This window comes from Salmo salar, chromosome ssa04 (genome assembly GCF_905237065.1).
Source record: "Salmo salar chromosome ssa04, Ssal_v3.1, whole genome shotgun sequence".
Classification (NCBI taxonomy): Eukaryota; Metazoa; Chordata; class Actinopteri; order Salmoniformes; family Salmonidae; genus Salmo; species Salmo salar.
In genome coordinates this window covers 71,831,461-71,858,033 of record NC_059445.1, presented here as the reverse complement: position 1 = coordinate 71,858,033, position 26,573 = coordinate 71,831,461, and the positions used below count along the sequence as shown (strand labels likewise).

General features: G+C 41.0%; 1 protein-coding gene across 1 annotated transcript in view; it reads right to left on the bottom strand.

The window, feature by feature from the left end:
* Window positions 1-497: 497 nt before the first annotated feature.
* Window positions 498-26,573, bottom strand: part of kirrel3a (kirre like nephrin family adhesion molecule 3a) — a 278,710-nt gene continuing 252,634 nt past the window's right edge. Inside the window, exons 11-16 of the mRNA XM_014197820.2 lie at window positions 25,240-25,438; window positions 22,376-22,483; window positions 17,516-17,599; window positions 16,551-16,660; window positions 16,075-16,164; window positions 498-2,160 (exon numbers count right to left, since the gene is read on the bottom strand). Of these exons, the coding sequence (XP_014053295.1) occupies window positions 1,675-2,160; window positions 16,075-16,164; window positions 16,551-16,660; window positions 17,516-17,599; window positions 22,376-22,483; window positions 25,240-25,438 (1,077 nt within the window). The 3' untranslated portion in view covers window positions 498-1,674. The remainder of the gene's footprint in view (window positions 2,161-16,074; window positions 16,165-16,550; window positions 16,661-17,515; window positions 17,600-22,375; window positions 22,484-25,239; window positions 25,439-26,573) is intronic.

Below are 26,573 nucleotides of genomic sequence, written 5' to 3'. Positions count from 1 at the left end.
ATTTCAGTAAAAGTAATATTGATTTTTGCACTGAAACATACAGGCCCTGATTAATTCATATCATATTGAGTTATATTGACCAATAGTAATTCTCTAATGAAGTCATAGTACAGTAGGACCTCAGACACAAATCTTAATGTTACAGATTCATAACTCAACTGAACTGGCAATATCAAACTGGGATATGTAAAAGAAAACACATCTAAATATGCAATAAATATATATTTTTTAAAGGTTGATGAGTATTTAAGTGAAATTCAAAGTTACAGACATTTCTGTGTTCCGAACAACCTCCATTCCCGACAACTCCGAGTGCATATCTTCAAGATCCTCTATAGTTAATATTAACTATTTGGTTTGCTAAGCACCTTCAGTGTTTACTCTTAAACAGAACCACCTAATCATCACTTTTCAAGCTAAATAGTACCATTTGAGACAGAACAATGTGTCTCACTAAAAACGGTGGGCACTGAGTAATTGTAACCACAGAGGCGACAGACAGAAAAAAAGTAACTTTATCTTTATCCCTGTCATTCAGTAGTCAAATCACAGTACACAAAAATGCTGGATTTACAGAGCTCCAGTGTAAACAACACAATATCAGCTAAGTATGGCAAGCCACGAAAATGAGAACAGCTCCGGCAGCAATAACACTGTATTTGGCTCCACAGCTATCTGCTCACACACACACGATCAAGCTGCAAGTGTCACACATTGAATGGTAAAGTACAGATGTTAATGTCCTTGACCATAAGAAAGAAACCAACAGTTTGTGAGTGGACAAAGCATTTGATATGTTAGCTCAAGTGAAGTAGTACAACAGTATGACATATCCACTTCTCCATGCATTTATCTGTGACCTGTGACTCAGTAGTGAACTTTCACAAGGCATACATCAAAAAGGCTAAACATCTCTGTTAGTCCAAAGTAAAGGAGCAAAATATAGAATATACGTAGATAACCAAAATCTATAATACATTGAGTATTAAAGTAGTCCAGGTGTAGAGATATTAGACCTGCAGGTCAGTCCTTCGGTCAGTTGGCAAGGTGTTCCTTTTCATTACATAGCCTGCCGCTCTCTCCATGTTTCCTCAGAGGTTTCATTATCCGTCTAAGGTTTTTTTCTCAGATACAAGAAATGCCTCTGGCAGTTTTTAACAATACCCCTTTGTGCTTCAAACCCCAACCGGGCAACTGAACATTGTCCCAACAGTTTGTCTTTTTAAATGATAAACAGCAACTTTTTTACAATTCTGAAATTATTCCACACAGATGTGTGAATAATGCCTACATCTGCACGATTTGAGGAAGTCCACTAGTCAAAACAGAATAGGGGTCAACAGCAGAGCAATGTTCATTGAGAAAGTGGACATTGATTGTCATCTTTTTTCGACCAATTGTGGCTCTCAAGGTTATGATGTTCTTTTGATGTTTTTTTTGTTGATGAGCTTGTTTCAAGGAGAATAGAGTCTATCCCATGTAATCCAAAGAACATGTACTGTGTCTCTGTAAAAAGTATGGTACGTACAGTGTCCATATTAGGAGAGGACCAGAGTACAAACCAAACAAAAATATAGCACTGTACACCGGTCAGGCAGTGCTCCTCAGAGTGTCCAAAGGTGCTATCCTCGACCCATCCTGTCCGATCCATCCATACTGTAGCTCCTTCTGCCATTACACATGGGTCTGCATGCGTTTCTGCAGCGGCCGCGTCAGGTCTGAGTTCTGCGAGGACGACTGCGAGTAGTGGGAGGAGGAGGAGGCGGCCGAGGCCTTGCTGTCCTTGTCAAACTGCACGTAGCCGTCCTGTTTGCTGTAGCTGCTCACGCTGCTGTCGCACTGCGTGTCGATGAAGGAGCTGGAGTCGCTGAGCGAGCCCCGCTGGAACTCACGCTCGCACAGCTCGATGGAGCTACTGCCCATGCCTAGCACGAAACGCTGGCTGTAGTCATACAGGCGGTTGGGCCCGGCACCTAGCGTGCTATAGATGTTGGTGAAGGACATGCCTGTGGGCACGCGTTGCTTGCCCATGGTGGCTGAAGAGGAAGCCGAAGGGTTCCGGACCTCTGCGCCGCCGGTCTGGCTGGGGGCCATTGACATAGTCGGGGTGCCATGGTGCTCCTTGAAGGTATTGACGCTGTAGTAGCCATTTGTTGGATCCTTGTGGAGGAGACGGGGCAAAGACACAAACAGATGTGTTAATGTTAGGACAGGAGACATAAAATGGAAGGCATGCCAGTGCAGTGCAGTTACTATTTTGGTAGTTGTTATTGTGATAAAATCGATAACTCACTGAAAGATGAATGATTAGAGTTTGAAAGAGGCACATCTGTTTCTTTATCTGTGTCATCATCAGTCAAACAGGGAAAATATCGAACAGCACCATCTAATTTCTTCATTTTCTCTTTTGATGATCCAGACATCTGCTCTCATTTGAACAGGAGAGATTTATGTTTCTATTATAAATAGCCTACATGTACTCAATGATGAAATATAAATACTTCGAGGCACCATCTATAGTGCCTTCAGAAAGTATTCACACCCCTTGGATTTTTACACATTTTGTTGTGTTAAATTGATATGTTGACACTGATCTACACACAATACCCAACAACATAATTTATTTTTACAAATTAATAAAACATTTAAAGCTGAAATGTCTTGAGTCAATTATTCAACCCCTTTGTTATAGCAAGTCTAAATATGTTTAGGAGTAAATATTTGCTTAACATGTCAAATAATAAGTTGCATGGACTCACTTTGTGTGTAATAATAGTGGTTAACATGATTTTTTTAATGATTACCCCATCTCTGTAACCCCACACATACAGTTAATTGTTAATTGTAACCCCACACATTGTTAATTGATTCAACTACATAGACCAGGGGGGTTTTCCAATGCCTCACAAAGTAGGGCACCTATTAGTAGATGAGTAAAAATTAAAACAGACACTGAATATCCCTTTGAGCATAGTGAAGTTATTAATTATGCTTTGGATGGTGTATCAATACACCCAGTCAATACACAAATACAGGCATCCTTCTTAACTCAGTTGCCATAGAGGAAGAAAACCCCTTAAGGATTTCACCACCAGGCCAGTGGTGATTTTAAAACAGTTTCAGGGTTTAATGGCTGTGATAGGAGAAAACTGAGGATGGGTCAATTACGTTGTAGTTACTTCACAATCCTAACCTAAATGACAGAGTGAAAAGAAGGAAGTCTCTACAGAATAAAAAAATATTCCAAAACACTCATCCTGTTTGCAATAAGGCACAAGTAATACTGCAAAAAATGTGGTAAAGAAATTAACTTTTTGTCCTGATACAAAACATTTGCTTGTGGCAAATCCAACACAGCACATCACTGAGTACCACTCTTTATATTTTTAAGCATGGTGGTGGCTGCATCATGTTATGCATATCAAATAAAATAAAATGTTATTTGTCACATGCACCAAATACAACAGGTGTAAACCTTACCGTGAAATGTTTACTTACAAGCCCTTAACCAACAATGCAATTCAAGAAATAGAGTTAAGAAAATATTTACTAAATAAACTAAAGTAAAAATGTAAAAGTAACACAATGAAATTACTTAACAATAACGAGGCTATATACTGTTACCAAGTCAATGTGCGGGGGTACAGGTTAGGGGAGGTAATTTGTACACGTAGGCAAGGGTAAAGTGACTATGCATAGATATGCTTGTAATTGTTAAAGACTAGTGAGTTTATTTTTGAATAAAATGAAACTGAATAGAGCTAAGCACAGGCAAAATCCTAAAAGAGAACCTGGTTCAGTCTGCTTTCCAACAGACACCGAGAGACAAATTTATCTTTCTGCAGGACAATAACCTAAAACCCAAGGCCAAATATACACTGGAGTTGTTTACCATGACGACATTGAATGTTCCTGAGTGGCCTAGTTACAGTTTTGACTTAAGTCTGCTTGAAAAACTATGGCAAGACTTGAAAATGGCTGTCTAGCAAAGATCAACAACCAACTTGACAGAGCTTGAAAAGTTTAAAAAGAATAATGGGCAAGTATTGTACAATGCAGGTGTGCAAAGCTCTTAGAGACTTACCCCAAAATATTCACAGCTGTAATCGCTGCCAAAGGGGATTCTAACATGTATTATCTCATCAAGATATGTTTGTTTTATTTTTCATAAATCAAAAATTACATTATTGGTGCCTTGTGTGAGGATGATTCCGTAACTGTTTCTTCAATGAAGAAGCTGCATAAACAGGGAGTAGGGTAAAGTGGACACTGATCTTGGGTCAGATTTATATTTCCCAACTAATGGTTATGGTTCAGATTGTGGGAGGGGAAATTGATCCTAGGGGAAACGTTACCCTGGACTGCATAAACAGAGTATAAACTTTGCCAGGCTTAATCAACAGGTATTTATGCCCTAATTCTAGGTGGTCTAAAGCTGTGACAAAGCAACACCTATGTTTTCTCATGTCTTCAAATACTTGCATTATTGTGACCAAATTCATATCTAAATCAACAGCTATTTATTAGAATGATGGGACATCGAAGGAACAGGCTGATGTGTGCGACGTGAAAAATAGATAACATGCTTTCGGGGTGTGAAATCGTCATCTCCCACTAACACAAAGAAATCCTCTTATCAGCTAATTAAATGGCCTTAATGATTCCACATGTGGGACCAGCATATGTTGAATAATTGCAAAGCCAGTTCATTTTCAGTCACAACCTACGTGTGTAAAGCGTTTTTTTTCTCTCTATGCTACTCCATTTCCTTTCTTGAAATGAACTGATTGTTAGATTCCGGGAGGAGGGAGAAAGACTTTGCCTGCCGACATTCAAATGGATAAAATACTAAATTTGCTGTCAGAGCAAGCAGACATCTTTGTCTGTACTTGTGGCTGGAGGCTATTACAAAGAACTCTATTAGCGATGGCAAGACAGAAAGGGTAGGTCCTTCAAGCGGCGGAATCTCAAGGGTGGGAATTGAATTCGCAGAGGATGACATCAGGAAGAGGAAACTCTATGAGAATATACTGTATATTAGCGGTTCACATCTGACCGGAGAGATGGAGAAAGTAACACATCTGACGTGAGAGATGGAGAAGATAACACATCTGACCTGAGAGATGGAGAAGAGGTCGCCTCACAGATAAGAGTCAGAGTCAAAGATCAAAGGTGTCATGGAAATTAAGCCTTTGAATGTGAAAGTGTAAGTCTAGCTTCCTAGAAGTTCCAATATCCCAAATTATATTTGCATATCAGTGCTTAAAGGGATAGTTAATCTAAAATAAGGGACTGAGTGTGGCGCCGACAGACATGGAAGCTCTGCTTCTAGCTCCTAAGCGACTTTGCAGTATTATTATTATTGTTATTTCTTACATTACTAGCCCAGAATGTTTTTTGTGAACTTTTGGATATCAGAGCGACGGTAACTCACCAGCATTCCGACCAGAAATACGACTTTCCCAAACTGGATATGTTGTTCGTACACTCCAAGGCAATTGAACCAATCCCAAAGGCTGCTCAAAGATGCCAGCGGCGGGGAAGAGGTATTTAGAGTCTGACCTTCAGAGTGGACTTCTAGTCCGACTCAGGAGGCATGCACACCATCTACTGCTTCCGAGTATCTTGCTCGCTAATGTTCAGTCCCTGGACAATAAAGTAGACGAGCTCAGGGCGAGAATCTCCTTCCAGAGAGACATCAGGGAATGTAACATACTCTGTTTCACAGAATTATGGCTCTCTCTGGATATACTGTCCCCGTCCGTACAGCCAGCTGGGTTCTCAGTACATTGCGCACACAGGAATAAAGAACTCTCCGGGAAGAAGAAAGGTGGTGGTGTATGTTTCATGATTAACTTCTCATGGTGAGATTGTGATACTGGCACTCAAATCCTTTTGTTCACCCGACCTAGAATACCTCACAATCAAATGCCGACCGTATTACCTCCCACGAGAATTCTCTTTAGTTATAGTCACAGTCGTGTATATTCCCCCTCAAGCTGATACCACAGCAGCTCTCAAGGAACTGCACTGAACTTTGTGCAAACTGGAAACCACATATCCTGGGGCCGCATTTATTGTAGCTGGGGGTCCTGTTGGGGATCTTATCCCGATATCGGGATTTATTGTCAAGAGACCAGGGCGGGAAATTCAAAAACTGCAAGAATCTAATCATTTCAATTTCTCAAACAATCAACTATTTCTCACAATTTGAAAGATAAACATCTCCTAAATCCAACCACATTGTCCGATTTCAAAGAGGCTTTACGGCGAAAGCATAAAGTTAGGTTATGTTAGGAGAGTACATTGAAAATAGCTGTGTGTAATGTTTTGTCAATTCAAAGACAGGCGTCACCATAAGCGGATAACCAGCTAGAATTATGCACCAACCTTTGACAATCTTCCTCAGATGACACTCCTAAGACATTATGTTACACAATACATGCATTTTTTGTTCCATCAAGTTCATATTTATATCCAAAAACAGCATTTTACCGAAGCGGTGAAAATCAGATTTTTTTTCCCTCTCAAATGCTTCCGGTGAACAACGTTACAAATCACAAAATTACTATTCGATAACATTGGTAAATTATATTATTGTCATTCAAATATTCATAGTTTAACATTTCGTAAATGCTACTGCAATGCCAGATTTCAAAATAACTTTACTGGGAAATCACAATTTGCAATAAACCGGGTGCTGTGCTAAGAACAATAGGCTAGGCTATACAGGTTAGCACCATCTTGTACCCATGTAATATCAAAATTACTATTGTCAATATTCCCTTACCTTTGATTCTCTTCATCCATTGGCAATTCCACGCATCCCAGGTCCACTGCAAATGTGGTTTCTTTCAACAAAGTTCATAATTGATGTCCAAATAACTCCAAGTTGTTCCATGTTGTTAGCGCTTCGGTAGGCTACTAAAAAGTAGCGGGGGGAGTCACGGCGAAAAGTAAAAAAAAAATCTATTTACATTGTTCAAACATGTCAAACGTTGTTTAGCATCAATCTTTAGAGCCATTTTTAACGTGAAACATCAGTAATGTTTCAACCCGACCTCTCCTGTGTCTTGAAAAACGTCTTTGAAAAATGTATCGCATCACATGATTGCGCAGGTGCAGCCAATAATGAAGTGACGACATCCCAGGGAGGTCAACTTCTCTTCCTTGCCATCCGGTCTCTGTTCATCATAGACGCTTCAAACAACTTTATAAAGATCGTTGACATCTAGTGGAAGCCGTAGGAGTTGCGAAATGAATCCTTTCTCACTATGGTATCTATAAAACAATGACACTAAATAGTACAGTCACAAAATTCAAATTTTTTTTGATCTATTTTTCACAGGTTTTTGCCTGCAATATGAGTTTTGTTATACTTACAGACACCATTCAAACTGTTTTAGAAAATTCAGAGTGTTTTCTATCCGAATGTGTTAATAATATGCATATCCTAGCTTCTGAGTTGGTGTAGGAGGCAGTTAAAAATGGGCACATATTTTTTTCAAAATTTCTCAATACTGCCCCCGAGCCCCAAAGCAAATATGAGGAAACACTACCAATATTCTGTCAACACATTGCTTGTAGTACTCGCGCTTCAAAAACTCTCGACCATTGTTACTCTCCCTTCTGGGATGGCTACAAGGCCTTCCTCTGCACTCCCTTCGGCAAATCAGATCCCGACTCCATTCTGTTCCTCCCTTCCTATAAGCAGAAACGTAAACAGGAAGTATCCGTGCTAAGGTCTATTCAACGATGGTTTGATAAATCGGAATCCATGCTTCAAGATTGTTTTGATCATGCGGACTGGGATATGTTCCGGGTTGCCTCTGAGAATAACAATACACCGACACAGTGACTGAGTTCATAAAGAAGTGTATAGGGGATGTTGTTCCCACTGTGACTATTTAAACTTACCCAAATCAAAAACTTTGGATAGATGGCAGCGTTCGCGCAAAACTAAAAGTGCGAAACACTGCATTTAACCACGGCAAGGTGACTGGGAATATGGTTGAATACAAATAGTGAGTTTTGCCCTCCATAAGGCAATCAAACAGGCAAAACGTCAGTACAATTCAATGGCTCAGACACGAGACGAATGTGGCAGGGACTCCAGACAATCACAGATTACAAAGTGAAAGCCAGCCACGTTGCAGACACTGATGTCTTGCCCCCCGGACAAGCTAAACACCTTCTTCGCCCACTTTGGGGATAGTACAATGCCTCCGACGCAAGCCGCTCCCAAGGACTGTGGTCTCTCGTTCTCCGTGGCCGACATGAGTAAAACATTTGAGCGTGTTAACCCTCGCAAGGCTGCCGGCCCAGATCGCATTCCTAGCTGCATCCTCAGAGCATGCTCAGACCAGCTGGCTGGACTGTTTATGGACATATTCAATCTCTCTCTATCCCAGTCTGCTGTCCCCACTTGCTTCAAGATGTCTACCATTGTTCCTGTACCCAAGAAAGCGAAGGTGAAAAGCTTAAAGTTCCTTGGCGTACATATCACTGATAATCTGAAATGGTCCACCCACACAGACAGTGTGGTGAAGAAGGCTCAACAGCAGCTCTTCAACCTCAGGAGGCTGAAGAAATTTGGCTTGACCCCTAAGACCCTCACAAACTATTACATGTGCACCATTGAGAGAATCCTGTCGGGTTGTATCACCGCCTGGTACGGCAACTGCACCACCCACAACCGCAGGGCTCTCCAGAGGGTGGTACAGTCTGCCCAACGAATCCCCGGGGACACACTGCCTGCCCTCCAGGACACCTACAGCACCCGATGTCACAGGAAGGACAAAAATATCATCAAGGACATCAACCACCTGAGCCACCGCCTGTTCACCTCGCTATCATCCAGAAGGCGAGGTCATTACCTGTTCATCAAAGCTGGTACCGAGAGACTGAAAAACAGCTTCTATCTCAAGGCCATCAGACTGTTAAATAGCCATCACTAGCTGGCCTCCACCCAGTATCCTGCCCTGAACATAGTCACTGAATATAGTCACATAGTCACTGTCACTAGCTGGCTACACCACGAGGTTACTCAAACCTGCACCTAAGAGGCTGCTGCCCTAGGCTGCTGCCCTATGGAATAACTGGTAACGTAAATAATGGAACACTGGTCACCTTAATAATGTTGACATACTGTTTTACTAATTTCATATGTATATACTGTATTCTAGTTGATGCCATCCTATTCAACTATTGCTGTATATATGCTATTCTATCCTATGTATTCAATTCTACTAAATATTCTATCCACATACTGTCCATAATGTCTATAATGTCTACACATCCCATCACATATATACAGCACCTGTCAAAAGTTAGGACACACCTACTCATTCAAGGGCTTTTCTTAATTTTTTACTATTTTCCACAGTGTAGAATAATAGTGAAGACATCATAACTGTGAAATAACACAAATGAATTGTGTAGTAACCAAAGAAGTGTTAAACAAATCAAATCATTTTTTGTTGTTGAGATTCTTCAACGTAGCCACCCTTTGCCTTGATGACAGCTTTGCACACTCTTGGCATTCTCTCAACCAGATTCATGAGGTAGTCTCCTGGAATGCATTTCAATTAACATGTGTGCCTTGTTAAAAGTTAATTGTTGGAATTTCTTTCCTTCTTAATGCATTTGAGCCAATCAGTTGTGTTGTGACAAGGTAGAGGTGGTATACAGAAGATATCCCTATTTGGTAAAATATCAAGTCCATATTATGGCAAGAACAGCTCAAATAAGCAAAGAGTAACGACAGACCATCATTACTTTAAGACATGAATGTCAGTCAATCCAGAAACTTTCAAGAACTTTGAAAGTTTCCTCAAGTGCAGTCGCAAAAACCATCAAGCGCTCTGATGAAACTGGGTCTCATTTGGACCGCCACAGGAAAGGAAGATCCAGAGTTACCTCTGCTGCAGAGGTTAAGTTCATTAGAGTTACCAGCCTCAGAAATTGCTGCCAAATAAATGCTTCCCAGAGTTCAAGTAACAGACACATCTCAACATCCACTGTTCAGAGGAGACTGTGTGAATCAGGCCTTCATGGTTGAATTGCTGCGAAGAAACCAGTACTAAAGGACACCAATAAGAAGAAGAGGCTTGCTTGAGCCAATAAACATGAGCAATGGACATTAGACCGGTGGAAATCTGTCCTTTGGTCTGATGAGTCTAAATTTGAGATTTATGGTTCCAACCGCCTTGTCTTTGTATGACGCAGAGTAAGTGAATGGATGATCTCCGTATGTGTGGTTCCCATCGTGAAGCATGGAGGAGGAGGTGTGATGGTGTGTGGGTGCTTTATTGGTGACACTGTCTGTGATTTATTTAGAATTCAAGGCACACTTAACCAGCATGGCTACCACAGCATTCTGCAGCGATACGCAATCCCATCTGGTTTGTGTACAGTGGGACTATCATTTGTTTTTCAACAGGACAATGACCCAAAATACACCTCCAGACTGTGTAAGGGCTATTTGACCAAGAATAAGAGTGATGGAGTGCTGCATCAGATGACCTGGCCTCCACAATTTGTTTATTTTTTATTTCACCTTTATTTAACCAGGTAGGCCATTTGAGAACAAGTTCTCATTTACTACTGCGACCTGGTCAAGATAAAGCAAAGCAGTGCAACAGAAAACAACAACACAGAGTTACACGTGGGATAAACAAAAGTACAGTCAATAACACAATAGAAAAATCTATATACAGTGTGTACAAATGGCGTAAGGAGGTAAGGCAATAAATAGGCCATAGTAGTTAAGTAATTACAATTTAGCAAATGAACACTGGAGTGATAGATTTGCAGATGATGATGTGCAAGTAGAAATACTGGTGTGCAAAAGTGCAAAAAAAGTAAATAAAAACCATATGGGGATGAGGTAGGTAGTTGGATGGGCTATTTACAGATGGGCTGTGTACAGCTGCAGCGATCGGTAAGCTGCTCAGATAGCTGATGCTTAAAGTTAGTGAGGGAGATATACGTCTCCAACTTCAGCGATTTTTGCAGTTCGTTCCAGTCATTGGCAGCAGAGAACTGGAAGGAAAGGCGGCCAAAGGAGCTGTTGGCTTCGGGGATGACCAGTGAGATATACCTGCTGGAGCGCGTGCTGCGGGTGGGTGTTGTTATGGTGACCAGTGAGCTGAGATAAGGCGGAGCTTTACCTAGCAAAGACTTATAGATGACCTGGAGCCAGTGGGTCTGGAGACGAATATGTAGCGAGGGCCAGCCGACGAGAGCTTACAGGTCGCAGTGCTGGGTGATATATGGGGCTTTGGTGACAAAACGGATGGCACTGTGATAGACTGCTTCCAGTATGCTGAGTAGAGTGTTGGAGGCTATTTTGTAAATTACATTGCCGAGGTCGAAGATCAGTAGGATAGTCAGTTTTACGAGGGTATGTTTGGCAGTCACCCGACCTCAACCACTTGAGATGGTTTGGGAAGAGTTGGACAGACGAGTGAAGGAAAAGCAGCCAACAAGAGCTCAGCAAATGTGGGAACTTCTTCAAGACTGTTGGAAAAGCATTCCTCATGAAGCTGGTTGAGAGAATGCCAGGAGGGTGCAAAGCTGTCATCAAGGCAAAGGGTGGCTACTTTGAAGAAACTCAAATATAAAATATATTTACATTTGTTTAATACTTTTTTGATTACTACATGATTCCATATGTGTTATTTCATAGTTTTGATTTCTTCACTATTATTCTACAATGTAGAAAATAGAAAAAATTAAGAAAAACCCATGAATGAGTAGGTGTATCCAAACTTTTGACTGGTAATATATATATATATATATATATATATATATATATATATATTTAATGTTAATTTTGCCTCCAGGTGTCCATAACTTGTTCATGCCAATCAGATTAGATGGGTGCATCCCAATAATATATAATTTATCCTGAAGTGTGCACTTGTTTAGTACTTCCCACAAATCTGAAAGCATTGGATTGCTGGAGATATGGGCTAGTGAAAGTTTCCACCATATTTTCTGTCAAATCAGTGAAGGGAAGTTAACAAGTGCACACTTTGGGAGGAAGGAGAGATAATTGGGGGACATAGCCAATAATTTCTCATGTTTGGATTGAAGAGATTGCCTCCACTTTAGACATGAACTTTTCCATAAATTCAGAAACTCTAATGTGGTTGCGGATGCCTAATGGAATTTAGAATCAATTAAGAACTACTCTACCTGCTTTTGAAGTTTCTCCTCAATCCCTTTGAAATTCAATCACTCGTCCACTCTTAAATCTGCATATTTCTACTTTCAGTTATATATAATGAAAATGAAGTGTTATAAGCGGGAGAGTGGTCTATCTATAATAGGGAAAACAAAATATACACGATGACGGATTTGCAGGTACTCCCTGTCACGACTTCCACTGAAGTTGGTGCCTCTCCTTGATCGGGCGGCGTTCGGCGGTCGACGTCACCGGCTTTCTAGCTACCACCGATCTACGTTTCTTTTTCCATTTGTTTTGTCTTGATTGTACACACCTGGTTCCCATTACACTATAATTTATTCCCTATTTAACCCTCTGGTTCCCACATGGTTTTGTGCGTGTTTGTTCTTTGTTTAGTGTTCTAGACTTCTGTGCGCTGGTGTTTTTCCCTGCGTGGAAATTATTGTTGTTTCTTTTCGAGTAAAGTACGTCTTTTACTCAGTTCTGTGTCCTGCGCCTGACTCCGTCCTACCGCTGTACACTGACACCTGACACTCCCTTCTACTCTACCTTGACTTGCTCATCGGTCTCTTAATAGGCAGCCTTGTTTCATGCAACTCCTACTGGTTATTTTCACAACACTCCAGTACTGTAGATCTAGAAGAGATTCTCCTTAGAATAGATGTGGATTGTGACTGAAATAAGATTCCTTACATATGAGCAGAACATCAATAAGCCATTCTGTGTAGAAAAAGAAGAAGAAACAGAATAGGAGTACTAACTGAATAGAATACATGTTCCTCCTACAACTAGAATGCGGTGAACATTTTAAGACATTCCTGATGCTGTATCACTGCCCCATGTATGCCTGGCTCTGTGCCCACTTTAATGTGCTAGAGAAGAAACAGAATAGGAGTACTAACTGAATAGAATATATGTTTTTCCTTGATCTATAGTGCAGTGAACGGTGCACATTTTAGGACATCCCTACTAATGCTACAGTGAGGGAAAAAAGTCTTTGATCCCCTGCTGATTTTGTACGTTTGCCCACTGACAAAGAAATGATCAGTCTATCATTTTAATGGTAGGTTTATTTGAACAGTGAGAGACAGAATAACAACAAAACAATCCAGAAAAACGCATGTCAAAAATGTTATAAATCGATTTGCATTTTAATGAGGGAAATAAGTATTTGACACCCTCTCAATCAGAAAGATTTCTGTCTCCCAGGTGTCTTTTATACAGGTAACGAGCTGAGATTAGGAGCACACTCTTAACCTGTTATGGCTAGGGGGAAGTATTTTCACGGCTGGATAAAAAACGTACCCGATTTAATCTGGTTACTACTCCTGCCCAGTAACTAGAATATGCATATAATTATTGGCTTTGGATAGAAAACACCCTAAAGTTTCTAAAACTGTTTGAATGGTGTCTGTGAGTATAACAGAACTCATATGGCAGGCAAAAACCTGAGAAGATTTCATGCAGGAAGTGGCCTGTCTGACAAGGTGTCGTTCTTCTTGTCTCTGTTTATTGAAGAGTGAGGATCTTAGCTGTCCCGTGACACTTCCTACGGCTCACATGGTCTCTCAGAAGGCGTCAAAAAGCTGAATCGTGGCTTTGCAGGCTCTGGCTGAAACAAAGTAGCGCGTTTGGGTAGTGGCTGGTTACAGTACTGTGAGACTCAGGCTCGGATAGTGTCTTGGACGCACGAACAAAACGCCGCTTTTCGGATATAACGATGGATTATTTTGGACCAAACCAACATTTGTTATTGAAGTAGCAGTCCTGGGAGTGCATTCTGACGAAGACAACAAAAGGTAATCAAACTTTTATAATAGTAAATCTGATATTGGTGAGTGCTAAACTTGGTCGGTGTCTAAATAGCTAGCCCGTGATGGCTGGGCAATGTACTTAGAATATTGCAAAATGTGCTTTCACCAAAAAGCTATTTTAAAATCGGACATATCGAGTGCATAGAGGAGTTCTGTATCTATAATTCTTAAAATAATTGTTATGCTTTTTGTGAACGTTTATCGTGAGTAATTTAGTAAATTGTGAGCAAATTCCTCCGGAAGTTTGCGGGGGGTATGCTAGTTCTGAACGTCACATGCTAATGTAAAAAGCTGTTTTTTGATATAAATATGAACTTGATTGAATAAAACATGCATGTATTGTTTAACATAATGTCCTAGGTGTGTCATCTGATGAAGATCATCAAAGGTTAGTGCTGCATTTAGCTGTCTTCTGGGTTTTTGTGACATTATATGCTAGCTTGAAAAATGGGTGTCTGATTATTTCTGGCTTGGTAATCTGCTGACATAATCTAATGTTTTGCTTTCGCTGTAAAGCCTTTTTGAAATCGGACAGTGTGGTTAGATAAAGGAGAGTCTTGTCTTTAAAATGCTGTGAAATAGTCATATGTTTGAAAAATTGAAGTTTTTGTATTTTTGAGGAATTTGTAATTCGCGCCACGCCTATCATTGGATATTGGAGCAGGTGTTCCGCTAGCGGAATGTCTAGATGTAAGAGGTTAAAGGGAGTGCTCCTAATCTCAGCTTGTTACCTATATAAAAGACACCTGTCCACAGAAGCAATCAATCAATCAGATTCCAAACTCTCCACCATGGCCAAGACCAAAGAGCTCTCCAAGGATGTCAGGGACAAGATTGTAGACCTACACAAGGCTGGAATGAGCTACAAGTCCCTCACCAAGCAGCTTGGTGAGAAGGTGACAACAGTTGGTGCGATTATTCGCAAATGGAAGAAACACAAAAGAACTGTCAATCTCCCTCGGCCTGGGGCTCCATGCAAGATCTCACCTCATGAAGTTGCAATGATCATGAGAACGGTGAGGAATCAGCCCAGAACTACACGGGAGGATCTTGTCAATGATCTCAAGGCAGCTGGGACCATAGTCACCAAGAAAACAATTGGTAACAAACTACGCCGTGAAGGACTGAAATCCTGCAGCGCCCGCAAGCTCCCCCTGCTCAAGAAAGCACATATACATGCCCGTCTGAAGTTTGCCAATGAACATCTGAATGATTCAGAGGACAACTGGGTGAAAGTGTTGTGGTCAGATGAGACCAAAATGGAGCTCTTTGGCATCAACTCAACTCGCCGTGTTTGGAGGAGAAGGAATGCTGCCTATGACCCCAAGAACACCATCCCCACCGTCAAACATGGAGGTGGAAACATTATGCTTTGGGGTGTTTTTCTGCTAAGTGGACAGGACAACTTCACCGCATCAAAGGGACGATGGACAGGGCCATGTACCGTCAAATCTTGGGTGAGAACCTCTTTCCCTCAGCCAGGGCATTGAAAATGGGTCGTGGATGGGTATTCCAGCATGACAATGACCCAAAACACACGGCCAAGGCAACAAAGGAGTGGCTCAAGAAGAAGCACATTAAGGTCCTGGAGTGGCCTAGCCAGTCTCCAGACCTTAATCCCATAGAAAATCTGTGGAGGGAGCTGAAGGTTCGAGTTGCCAAACGTCAGCCTTGAAACCTTAATGACTTGGAGAAGATCTGCAAAGAGGAGTGGGACAAAATCCCTCCTGAGATGTGTGCAAACCTGGTGGCCAACTACAAGAAACGTCTGACCTCTGTGATTGCCAACAAGGGTTTTGCCACCAAGTACTAAGTCATGTTTTGCAGAGGGGTCAAATACTTATTTCCCTCATTAAAATGCAAATCATTTTATAACATTTTTGACATGCGTTTTTCTGGATTTTTTGGTTGTTATTCTGTCTCTCACTGTTCAAATAAACCTACCATTAAAATTAGAGACTGATCATTTCTTTGTCATTGGGCAAACGTACAAAATCAGCAAGGGATCAAATACTTTTTTCCCTCACTGTATATCACTGCCTCGTGTATGCCTGGCTCTATGCCCACCTTAATGTGCTGGAACTCCTTCTCTTCCTCTTGTAGGACTTCCAGCTGCTTCAGCACAGACTCCTGTGCCTGGAAGTCCCCACGTTCAATCTGAGACACCAAGGGGGCAGACATGTCACTGAATGGCCGTTTGATATTCATGTACTATCAGGGGTGTAGTGGAGGGTAAATGCATGCAAACACTGTTTTTATTTGGTAAATAGCATTTACGTGCCTATTTACGTTAAATAAGCATGGTTGTCTGTTTTCAGGGTTAACCCACTTTTCTTTTTTAATGCTACATCCCTGAGTAAAATGCCATGTCTAAATTAGATCTTTGGGTTACTGTGTTTGCAGTAAGTCTGTTAGATGTACTGTAGAATGGAAAATGTTCTTCAATGAACTGTTGATTAGAACATTTTCAATCAATTCAGATGTACTATCGATGGACTCATAAATTACATGCGGAGAGGAGAGATGAGTAGCGTTCAACTCACCATCATCTGCTTGATGGCTGTGTGCTCCTCTGTTTCCCGAGCTGCGTTGTGATCCTTGTGAACAATCTCCACCCGGATATCGTTTTTAGCCAAACCCACTCCTTTGAGATCTGAAGAGAGACAGGGAAACTGATTGGCACCACTGACAGAAGTCCTCTGGCACCGCATCATACCACATCCGAGCGGCTATAAAAGCTGTAGCCCCTTAGATCTCTTGATGGGAGCTTGGAGAGTCCCTTAGCTCCACAGCCAGACCACAGACAGCATCAGCATCATAACATGTTCTTTGGTGGACTGGAACTATTCTACACTCCCACAGCAGTCACAGCTCATTACAAAACTGGGTCCTGCTTTATTTGAAGTGCATTTTATGAAGGCTTCATAAGCACTGCATAAATGGGTCACAAATCATCTATAACCATATTTCATGCGCTATAAAATATTAATAAATATGAACAAACACATTGATGGGTATGTCACCCAGTTAAGCCACATGATGAAGCTTTATAGAACATGATATAGGCTTAAAAATGAGCAACCCTTCAGTGCTAGGGCTATGTGTGCCAAAGAATACATTGAATACATGCATAATGCTTAACTCTTAACCATAAATGCTCATGTGTGTAAATATTAACCGCCGGCAGTTGACACAGGGTATGCCAGAAGCATTTATGAATGATTTGATTATAAGGTGTCATGTGCTGCTTATTTACGCGTTATGGACATTATATAGGGCACTATATACTTGAGTGTCACTGAAATTGGTGATAACGTTCATATACAATCATATCCTTATGTTGGCAGGATCCTTATTCCTTAAACAGACAGCAGTGACTGCTGTCATTCATGGACATTATACACATGGATATTTCTGTAGCACTTATGCATGGCACTAGTGAAATACACTTTATTGACAGCCTATGATATGGTAAGATCATATACAATCATATACAAGGGTTACTTACTCTCTGTTTTAATTTTGCCTGCCAGGTCTCTCTGGCGAGAGGAGATGGATACGGGTAAGGAGGACATGACGAGGTGAACGTCTTCTGTGGTAAACAACAACAACATGGTTAACAGCAGTCTACATTGACCGTATATATGAGCACTGTATCACTACACTCCACCAGCGGCGGTCAGTGCCGTTTAAGATGGGGGAGGACAATTTTGGGGTTTTAATGAGCATGGCCTTATTTCTATTACAGCATAATGGATGACTGTCATTCCTATTCCATTCACCCAGTTCAATGTAATAGCGATAGGTTTAGGCTACTACATGATCCTCAACTGTTCCCTATACTCATCATAAGGTTGCTACAACCTAGCCTATGAATGAAAGTTTACAACGTAGGTGCACACAGGTCTAGAGAAACATTTGAGGTGACAGACAGTGACACATGGACATTATATTATTATTGCCTGCATCTAGCTGATATAGGGTGTAATCATTAGTCCAACAGTTGCAAACGAGAGTTTCTATTGGACAAATTCAGGTGTCTTTATCCCCGTTTTGTTCCGTTTAAGATTTTTTTTTCAAAATAATTGGTGGAATGAATATACCCCCTGTAAATACAGTTCACTTTCATAACAGGCACGTTGTACTCCTCACATCTATGCTCTCTCCTCCTCTCACCTTTGCCCCTTGTCACTTGTGGATTTCAATGCACTGTATGTGACCAGGCGAAAAAACCTTTCCAAGCCAAACAATATCATAACTGCTACACACAGCCTACATTGTTGTCAACATATTAGCTAAAGTAACGTCATAGTCAACATAGCTAATAGAACTAACATGTTAGTAAACCTGCTACAATCATGCAGTGACATTACAGTGTACAGTCAGTAAGCAGTTTAGCACTTACACTGGCGGGCCCCGGTGGACATGAATTAGTAAAACCAAAAGCTTATCCTAATTTGGAAGAGTTCCAGTTTTGTGTTGGATAGTCATAGCCAGCTTGCTAACATAACATCCCTCTGTTTTAGCAGGGTGTTTGAGTTGGCTAAACTAGCTAGCTACCATTTACAAGTTAAGTAAGGGAAACAGAAAGTGAAAAAAATGAAGAAATCTCTCTCTCTCTTGGTTCTCCTTCATTTTGGAAGAAATTAATTTGTTCAAAACTGTTCACCTATTGTCTCTCTCTCTCTCTCTCTTTGAGTCAAGTACTCACAACATGTTATGCACTGCAGTGCTAGTTAGCTGTATTTTATTATTTCAGTACTAGATTCATTCTCTGATCCTTTAATTGGGTGGACATCATGTCAGTTCGTAATGCAAGAGCTCTGATAGGTTGGAGGACGTCCTCCTGAAGTTGTCATAATTAACGTGTAAGTCTATGGCAGGTGGTGAGAACCATGAGCAATCAGGGTTATGTATTGAATTCAGTGTACCCAGAGGAGGATGGAAGCTAGCTGTCCTCCGGCTACACCATGGTGCTACCCTACACGGTGATGTTGAGGCTACTGTAGCCCTTCTGTCACATTTGTCGTAAAGATGGGACCTAGGCGCAGCGGGAATGTGAATACTCATCTTTTTTATTATGAAGAAAACCAAAATAAACACTTAATCAAAACAACGACGAGAAAACAGTCCTGTGAGGCACACAGCTACACTTGGAACAACTACCCACAAAAACCCATAGAAAAACACCCCTACTAAATAGGACTTTCAATTAGAGGCAACGAGGAACAGCTGCCTCCAATTGAAGGTCAACCCAATAAATTAAACATAGAAATAGAAAAACTAGAACGAACATAGAAATATACTAACATAGAACATTAACCAAAAAACCCCGAAACACATAAAACAAACACCCCCTGCCACGTCCTGACCAAACTACAATAACAAATAACCCCTTTACTGGTAAGGACGTGACACCTTCATTGCAAAGTAAAATGTTTCAATCAAATATTTGGTGACGTGATTATATTTAGTATAGTTGAATCTAAACAAGATAACTTTTTAAATGTTTTACAACTTTTATTTTTCTGAAAATCACTCAGGAGTATCATCCTCCCCTTCCTCCTCTAAGGAGCCTTCATGGCACTCCACTGTGTAGGCTGTGTTTTATATCAGATAAGGATATTGCTTTAAAGGAGAAGTTTGCCTTTTTACAACCACATCTCTATTTGTGATGTAAATGGCATGTTATAGAAGGGTACACACACCTTTTTTGTGATTTCACTTTTTTTCTTACAGTACTGTACCCCAAACAGCAAATCACCTTCTCATCCTTGTTGTGTAGTATGGGGACCCTGAAAAAACGCTCCAAAAACACCCAAATACTTTATTTTAGAAATGGCAAAGCTCTCAGTGTAGTGAGGCAGGTCTTTCGATGTTCTACACATGAAATTGTGTCATTACAAACTTTATCCGCAATGTTATATTCCCTTTTGCACGACTCGAGCCATTTCCCCTATCCAGCTGTTCCATTCTCTGTGTAGCCTGCTGCTACATGCAAGTGCCAAAATAAATAAAACACCAAAATAAAGCGTCTTAATAGGGCGTTGTGCCACCACGAGCTGCCAGAACAGCTTCAATGCGTCTTTGGCATAGTGTGTGGAACTTCATGTGTGGAAGAACCGCATGCTTTCAATGTACTTTATATCCTTTATGTACTCAAGTGTTTCCTTTATTTTAGCAGTTATTTATAGATTGGACAGAGAGGTATAGCCCGAGCCGCTACAAAATGGAATATAACGTTGCGGATAAAGTTTGAAATGACACAATTTCATGTGTACAACATCTAAAGACCTGCATCACTATAATGAGAGCTTTCTTAAATTACGTATTTGGGTGTTTTAGGAGCCATGTTTTTTCGGGCCGCAATACTACACAATGTGGATGAGGAAGTGATTTGCTGTTTGGGCTAAGTTTCTCAAAAGCGTGAAATCCAAAAATGATGACTGGACCCTTCTATAACATGCCATTGAGACAAAAAATAGAGATTTGGTTGTAAAAAATCAAATTCTTCTTTAACAGGTTTGGGATAGGGGGCAGTATTTTCACGGCCGGATAAAAAAACGTACCTGATTTAATCTGGTTACTACTCCTGCCCAGAAACTAGAATATGCATATAATTAAGTAGATTTGGATAGAAAACACTGTAAAGTTTCTAAAACTCTTTGAATGGCGTCTGTGAGTATAACAGAACTCATATGGCAGGCCAAAACCTGAGAAGATTCCATACAGGAAGTACCCCTGTCTGACAATTTATTGTCCTTCTGTTGCATCTCTATCAAAAATACAGCATCTGTGCTGTAACGTGACATTTTCTAAGGCTTCCATTGGCTCTCTAAAGGCGCCAGAAAGTGTAATGGGGTGTCTGCAGTCTCTGGGCGAAGAACAGCAGGAGTATTTGTTAGTGGTCAGGCTGGGAACAGTGACACTGGAGATGCGCGTCCACGAGACGACTCAATTTTTTTCTTTCAGCCTTTGAATGAATACAACGTCGCCCGGTTGGAATATTATCGCTATTTTACGTGAAAAATAGCATAAAAATGTATTTTAAACAGCGTTTGACATGCTTCGAAGTACGGTAATGGAATATTTTGAAATGTTTTGTCACGAAATGCTCTCGCGCGTCACCCTTCGGATAGTGACCTCAACACACGAACAAAACGGAGCTATTTGAATATAACTATGGATTATTTGGAACCAAAACAACATTTGTTGTTGAAGTAGAAGTTCTGGGAGTGCATTCTGACGAAGAACAGCAAAGATAATACAATTTTTCTTATAGTAATTCTGAGTTTAGTGAGCACCAAACTTGGTGGGTGTCAAATTAGCTAGCCTGTGATGGCCGAGCTATCTACTCAGAATATTGCAAAATGTGCTTTCGCCGAAAAGCTATTTTAAAATCTGACACTGCGATTGCATAAAGGAGTTCTGTATCTATAATTCTTAAAATAATTGTCATGTTTTTTGTGAACGTTTATCATGAGTATTTTAGGGTATGCTAGTTCTGAACATCACATGCTAATGTAAAAAGCTGTTTTTTGATATAAATATGAACTTGATTGAACAAAACATGCATGTATTGTATAACATCATGTCCTAGGAGTGATATCTGATGAAGATCATCAATGGTTAGGGCTGCATTTAGCTGTGGTTTCGGTTTTTGTGACATATATGTTTGCTTTGAAAATGGCTGTGTGATTATTTTTGGCAGGGTACTCTCCTGACATAATCTAATGTTTTGCTTTCCCTGTAAAGCCTTTTTGAAATTGGACAATGTGGTTAGATTAACGAGAGTCTTGTCTTTAAAATGGTGTAAAATAGTCATATGTTTGAGAAATTGAAGTTATAGCATTTTTGAGGTATTTGTATTTCGGGCCACGCTCTACCATTGGATATTGGTGAGGCGTTCCGCTAGCGGAACGTCTGTCCCTAATTAAGGCACTAGCTCCCATTTAATGGGACATTTATACAATTGGGTGACAGACAGTGTCAAGCAAGAAATATTATGTTAGAGTCTAGCTGCAGATAACTCTCAGCTTTTTCAGTCCTAAAATGGGCATTTTGGGAAATATACAGTATATATGATTTAAAGAGAGGAATGAATATACAAGTACCATAGTTTCAGGTTTAGATTTTTGGCCCATAAAATGTGTCCTCTCAAAGGATTTGACATATGTTCTTACAGTGATGAGTTGATATCCTAAAACCATTAAGCTTAACATTCCAATGCAAATCATTCTAAGCACTACAGAGCATTTTGATCTGCACAGATTGTACATGAAAAAACAACACCATTGGATTGTGAAACAAGGGTGTCTATTGAACGCTTTGGCTGTCCCAGAAAGGATAGGTTTTAAAATCTACTTACTCCTCTGGAAGCGGGCACAGCAGAAGGCACCCAATGTGCCCATGAGGACAATGAGGGCGAGGAACGCCCCCACAGCCACTCCTATGATGACAGCCAATCGGAGGGACTCTGAGAAGACATGGAGAAAAGACATTGGTACGGTGGCCATATTAGGAGTCCTGATGAGACTGAGGCTGTCCTGATATAGGCACCGTACAGAGGTGGTTTCATCATGCAGTTGGACTCGGGTAGGCCTACATCATGTGATATTCACCAAGGCTAACACTTACTGTATGTTGAACTGTGTCCTTGCTAATGCAAAGGTGAACACGACTGGTGAATGGCAAATAGTGAAAACCTTTTACAGTACCATTTACAGCACTGACAATCTTGACACCCATTATTTACATTTACTTCAAATGGCTGAGAGGTTTACAGCTTTGTAACAAATGGTGTCCTAAATGTTGTGAATAGGTTCATAGGCTGTAGGGGTTGATTTTTTAAACTGAGCTGTCTCAAAGATGAGTGTATAACCCTGTGGCTAGTCAAGGTCTATAGTTAATTCATTCAAGAGCATGGTTGACTTTAGTAAGATCTTCCATTTAAATTCATTGTTACAGAATTGGCATTTTGACGATCCCTTTGAAAACAGATAGTTTGGAGCTTTGGAAATAAATATTTCAAAGAAATCATATGTTAAGCTGTAACCAATTGAGGCGTTGTAAATTAGATTACAAATTGGAGTTCTGAATACATCTAAATGCCATTACAGGATTTCACAGATTGAAATTGTTGACATTTACCCAAGTAAAAGGCTTATCACGGAGCCATTGCCCTCATGCATGAAGTAATCACGGCAATATCCTTAATCTCTCCCAGGCACAGTTGCACTTCCACAAACACTCTACAACTCTCTTTCTATTACTTTTATTTGCCCACTTTCTCTCAGACCCCAAATCTCTGTCTCATACACATACTCTCTCACACCTACCCACCTACATGTACACACACAGACCACACTTGTTGTATAACAAACACAGCTGTTCACTGCATAAACATTCTGAGACCATAAAAAGGCTATGACATAAAACATCTTTAACACTACCACAACAGTTGTTAAAATTCTTTTACCACATGGTACAATATTCCCACAGCTTTTCAGTAAAAAAAATGTCCAGTGCCTGGGATCATGTACACTACATGGCCAAAAGTATGTGGACAGGTGGTTGTCGAACATCACATTCCAAATTCATGAGTATTAATATGGAGTTAGCTTCCCCTTTGCTGCTATAACAGCCTCCACTCTTCTGGGAAGGCTTTCCATTAGATGTTGGAACATTGCTGCAGGGACTTGCTTCCATTCAGCCACAAGAGCATTAGCGAGGTTGGGCACTGATATTGGGTGATTAGGCCTGGCATGCAGTCGCCCTTTCAATTAATCCCAAAAGTGTTCGATGAGGTTGAGGTCAGGGCTCTGTGTAGGCCAGTCAAGTTTTTCCACACGCAAAAAAAACAATTTCTGTATGGACCTCGCTTTGTGCACAGGGGCATTGTCATGCTGAAACAGGAAAGGGCCAACGCCAAACTGTTGCCACAAAGTTGGAAATAAAAAAATGGTCTAGGATGTTACTGTATGCTGTAGCGTTAAGATTTCTCTTCACTGGAACTAAGTGGCCTAGCACGAACCATGAAACAAAACCCCAGACCATTATTCCTCCTCCACCAAACTTTACAGTTGGCACTATGCATTGGGGCAGGTAGCGTTCTCCTGGCATCCGCCAAACCCAGATTTGTCTGTTGGACTGCCAGATGGTGAAGCCAGAAAACTTGTTTCCACTGCTCCAGAGTTCAATGGCAGCGAGCTATACACCACTCCACCTGACGATTGGCATTGTGCATGGTGATCTTAGGCTTGTATGCGGCTGCTCTGCCACGAAAATCCATTTCATGAAGGTCCCGACGAACAGTTCTTGGTAGTGAATATCGCAACCGATGACAGACGATTTTTACTTTTTGCGCTTTTCAGCACTCGGTTGGTCCCATTCTGAGAGTTTGTGTTGCCTACCACTTCGCAGCTGAGCCATTGCTGCTCCTAGACGTTTCCACTTCACAATAACAGCACTTACAGTTGATCGGGGCAGCTAGAGCAGGGCAGAAATTTGATGAACTGACTTGTTGGAAGGTGGCATCTTATGACAGGACCACGTTGAAAGTCACTAGGCTCTTCAGTATGGGCCATTCTACTGCCAATTTTTGTATATGGAGATTGCATTGTTGTGTGCTAGATTGTATTATCATTCAAATAAAATCCCCATAAAATTCTGTCAGTTTAATGTAGAGATAGCTCTTTTGCATTGGATGCGTCTCAATCCACAGCATCTGCCGATCTCGCACATCCGCATCTGCGGTGAAAGGTGACAGAGCTAGAGCGCTATTTGTCAGACCATGAGACATCCCAAAAATCTGTCTTCTCACAAAATTATCTGTAGCGTCCGAACGGTTTGGCCTGCAAACTATTATAGAAACATGACTCTCACGAACTGTTCTCCGTTTTGTTCTACGACCCCCACAAGCTTCTTGGGACTCGTCTGAAGTTGATATAGCCGATCTGCCAACTTCTGTCTGTAGCATCCGAACAGTTTGGGCTTCAAACTAAGATGACCCTCATATTAGGTGGACTCTCACGAATACGTACATTTTAGTTGTTTTGCTTTAGGAGACCCACAGGCCTCACAATACTTTTCTGAAGGTCCCCAGTACCAGAGCCCCGGCTTAGACTGTAATGGGTTCAAAAACAAAAAAATACTTTAACTATGAAATTATGAAAAAAAATGTATAACATTCCACACATGGGGCCACTAGAGGTACAAAGGGAGTTGGTGTACCTTGTTCCTTCAGTCGAATTATCTCTGTGTCGGACCCAAAGCTGTTCCAGGCGGTGCAGTTATAGATGGTCTGGAAGTCAGCAGGGACGATGTTACTCATGGTGAGGGTGGAGATGACCCCCTCCTCAGTGCTCACTGTCTCCACCGTGTATCGGCCAGACGTCCCCGACTCCAAGACTGTCTCCTTCCACGACCAGGCCTGTGGCAGACAAAGCAATGAGAATTATACATTACAGTATAGACGAGGACACAAGCACACATTAACACAGCCACATATGCTCGACACACACACACACACACACACACACACACACACACACACACACACACACACACACACACACACACACACACACACACACACACACACACACACACACACACACACACACACCTGACTGAAACCAACCAACCTGCCAACACAACCTATTGGGGCATTAAAGATAAAGGGCATAATCCGCCTTTGGGTCGGTTAAATGCCTGTCAATGTACTATCTGCATACAAAGTCAGGTGTTACGTCTTAAATGGGACCCTATTTCCTATATAGTGCTCTAATTTTGACCATAGGTATTGGTCTAAAGTAGTATACTGCATAGGGAATAGGTTGCCATTAGGAACACAACAAGGATCACACCAATCACTCATCTGATTGCTTCAATTTGGGCCACTAAGCCTCTGCTGGTTTGACAGGGTGACATCTGTAAGCCCTCCATGTCCTGGAGAGAGCCACATAGAGAGCATATTTATATTGAACTTCTCTCACTCACAACGGGAAACTGATTAGCAGAGCTGTGGAGTCGAGTCACATGACAAGACAGTAGCCGCAGCAACGCCCTGCAACAGATTGTCTAGTGAAATGCACACTCGGCTCTCTGATTGGACCACCAAACTGTCAATCAACACAGGTCGCGTGAGCTATGGAACATATTACTGATTTGCTGTACAGCTAGGAGAGACCGGGATGGTTGTAGCACTACACCTTTTACTCAGTTTCTCAGAGATCGTTATGGTAGTATATTCAAAACTGATACAAACAACCTACATCTGTCCTTTACAAATTGGTGTGGTTATTATATATGTAAATAAAACTGCAAATGCATGGTGTTGTCTTAAATACAAGTAGTAAAGTGTTACAATTTACCCCATGGTCTGGGTTAGTTGTAACAGTGCTTGGGGTGAATTGTAACAGAATGAAAAAGTGCATAAATCATGACATGCAACTAATTATTGAACACCTTTATTGAGACCATGAGAGCAACATTGCCATGTTTAACATTTTGTTTGGCAGAAATAATCATCAATATACAGAAATAATAATCAATATAAATAATAA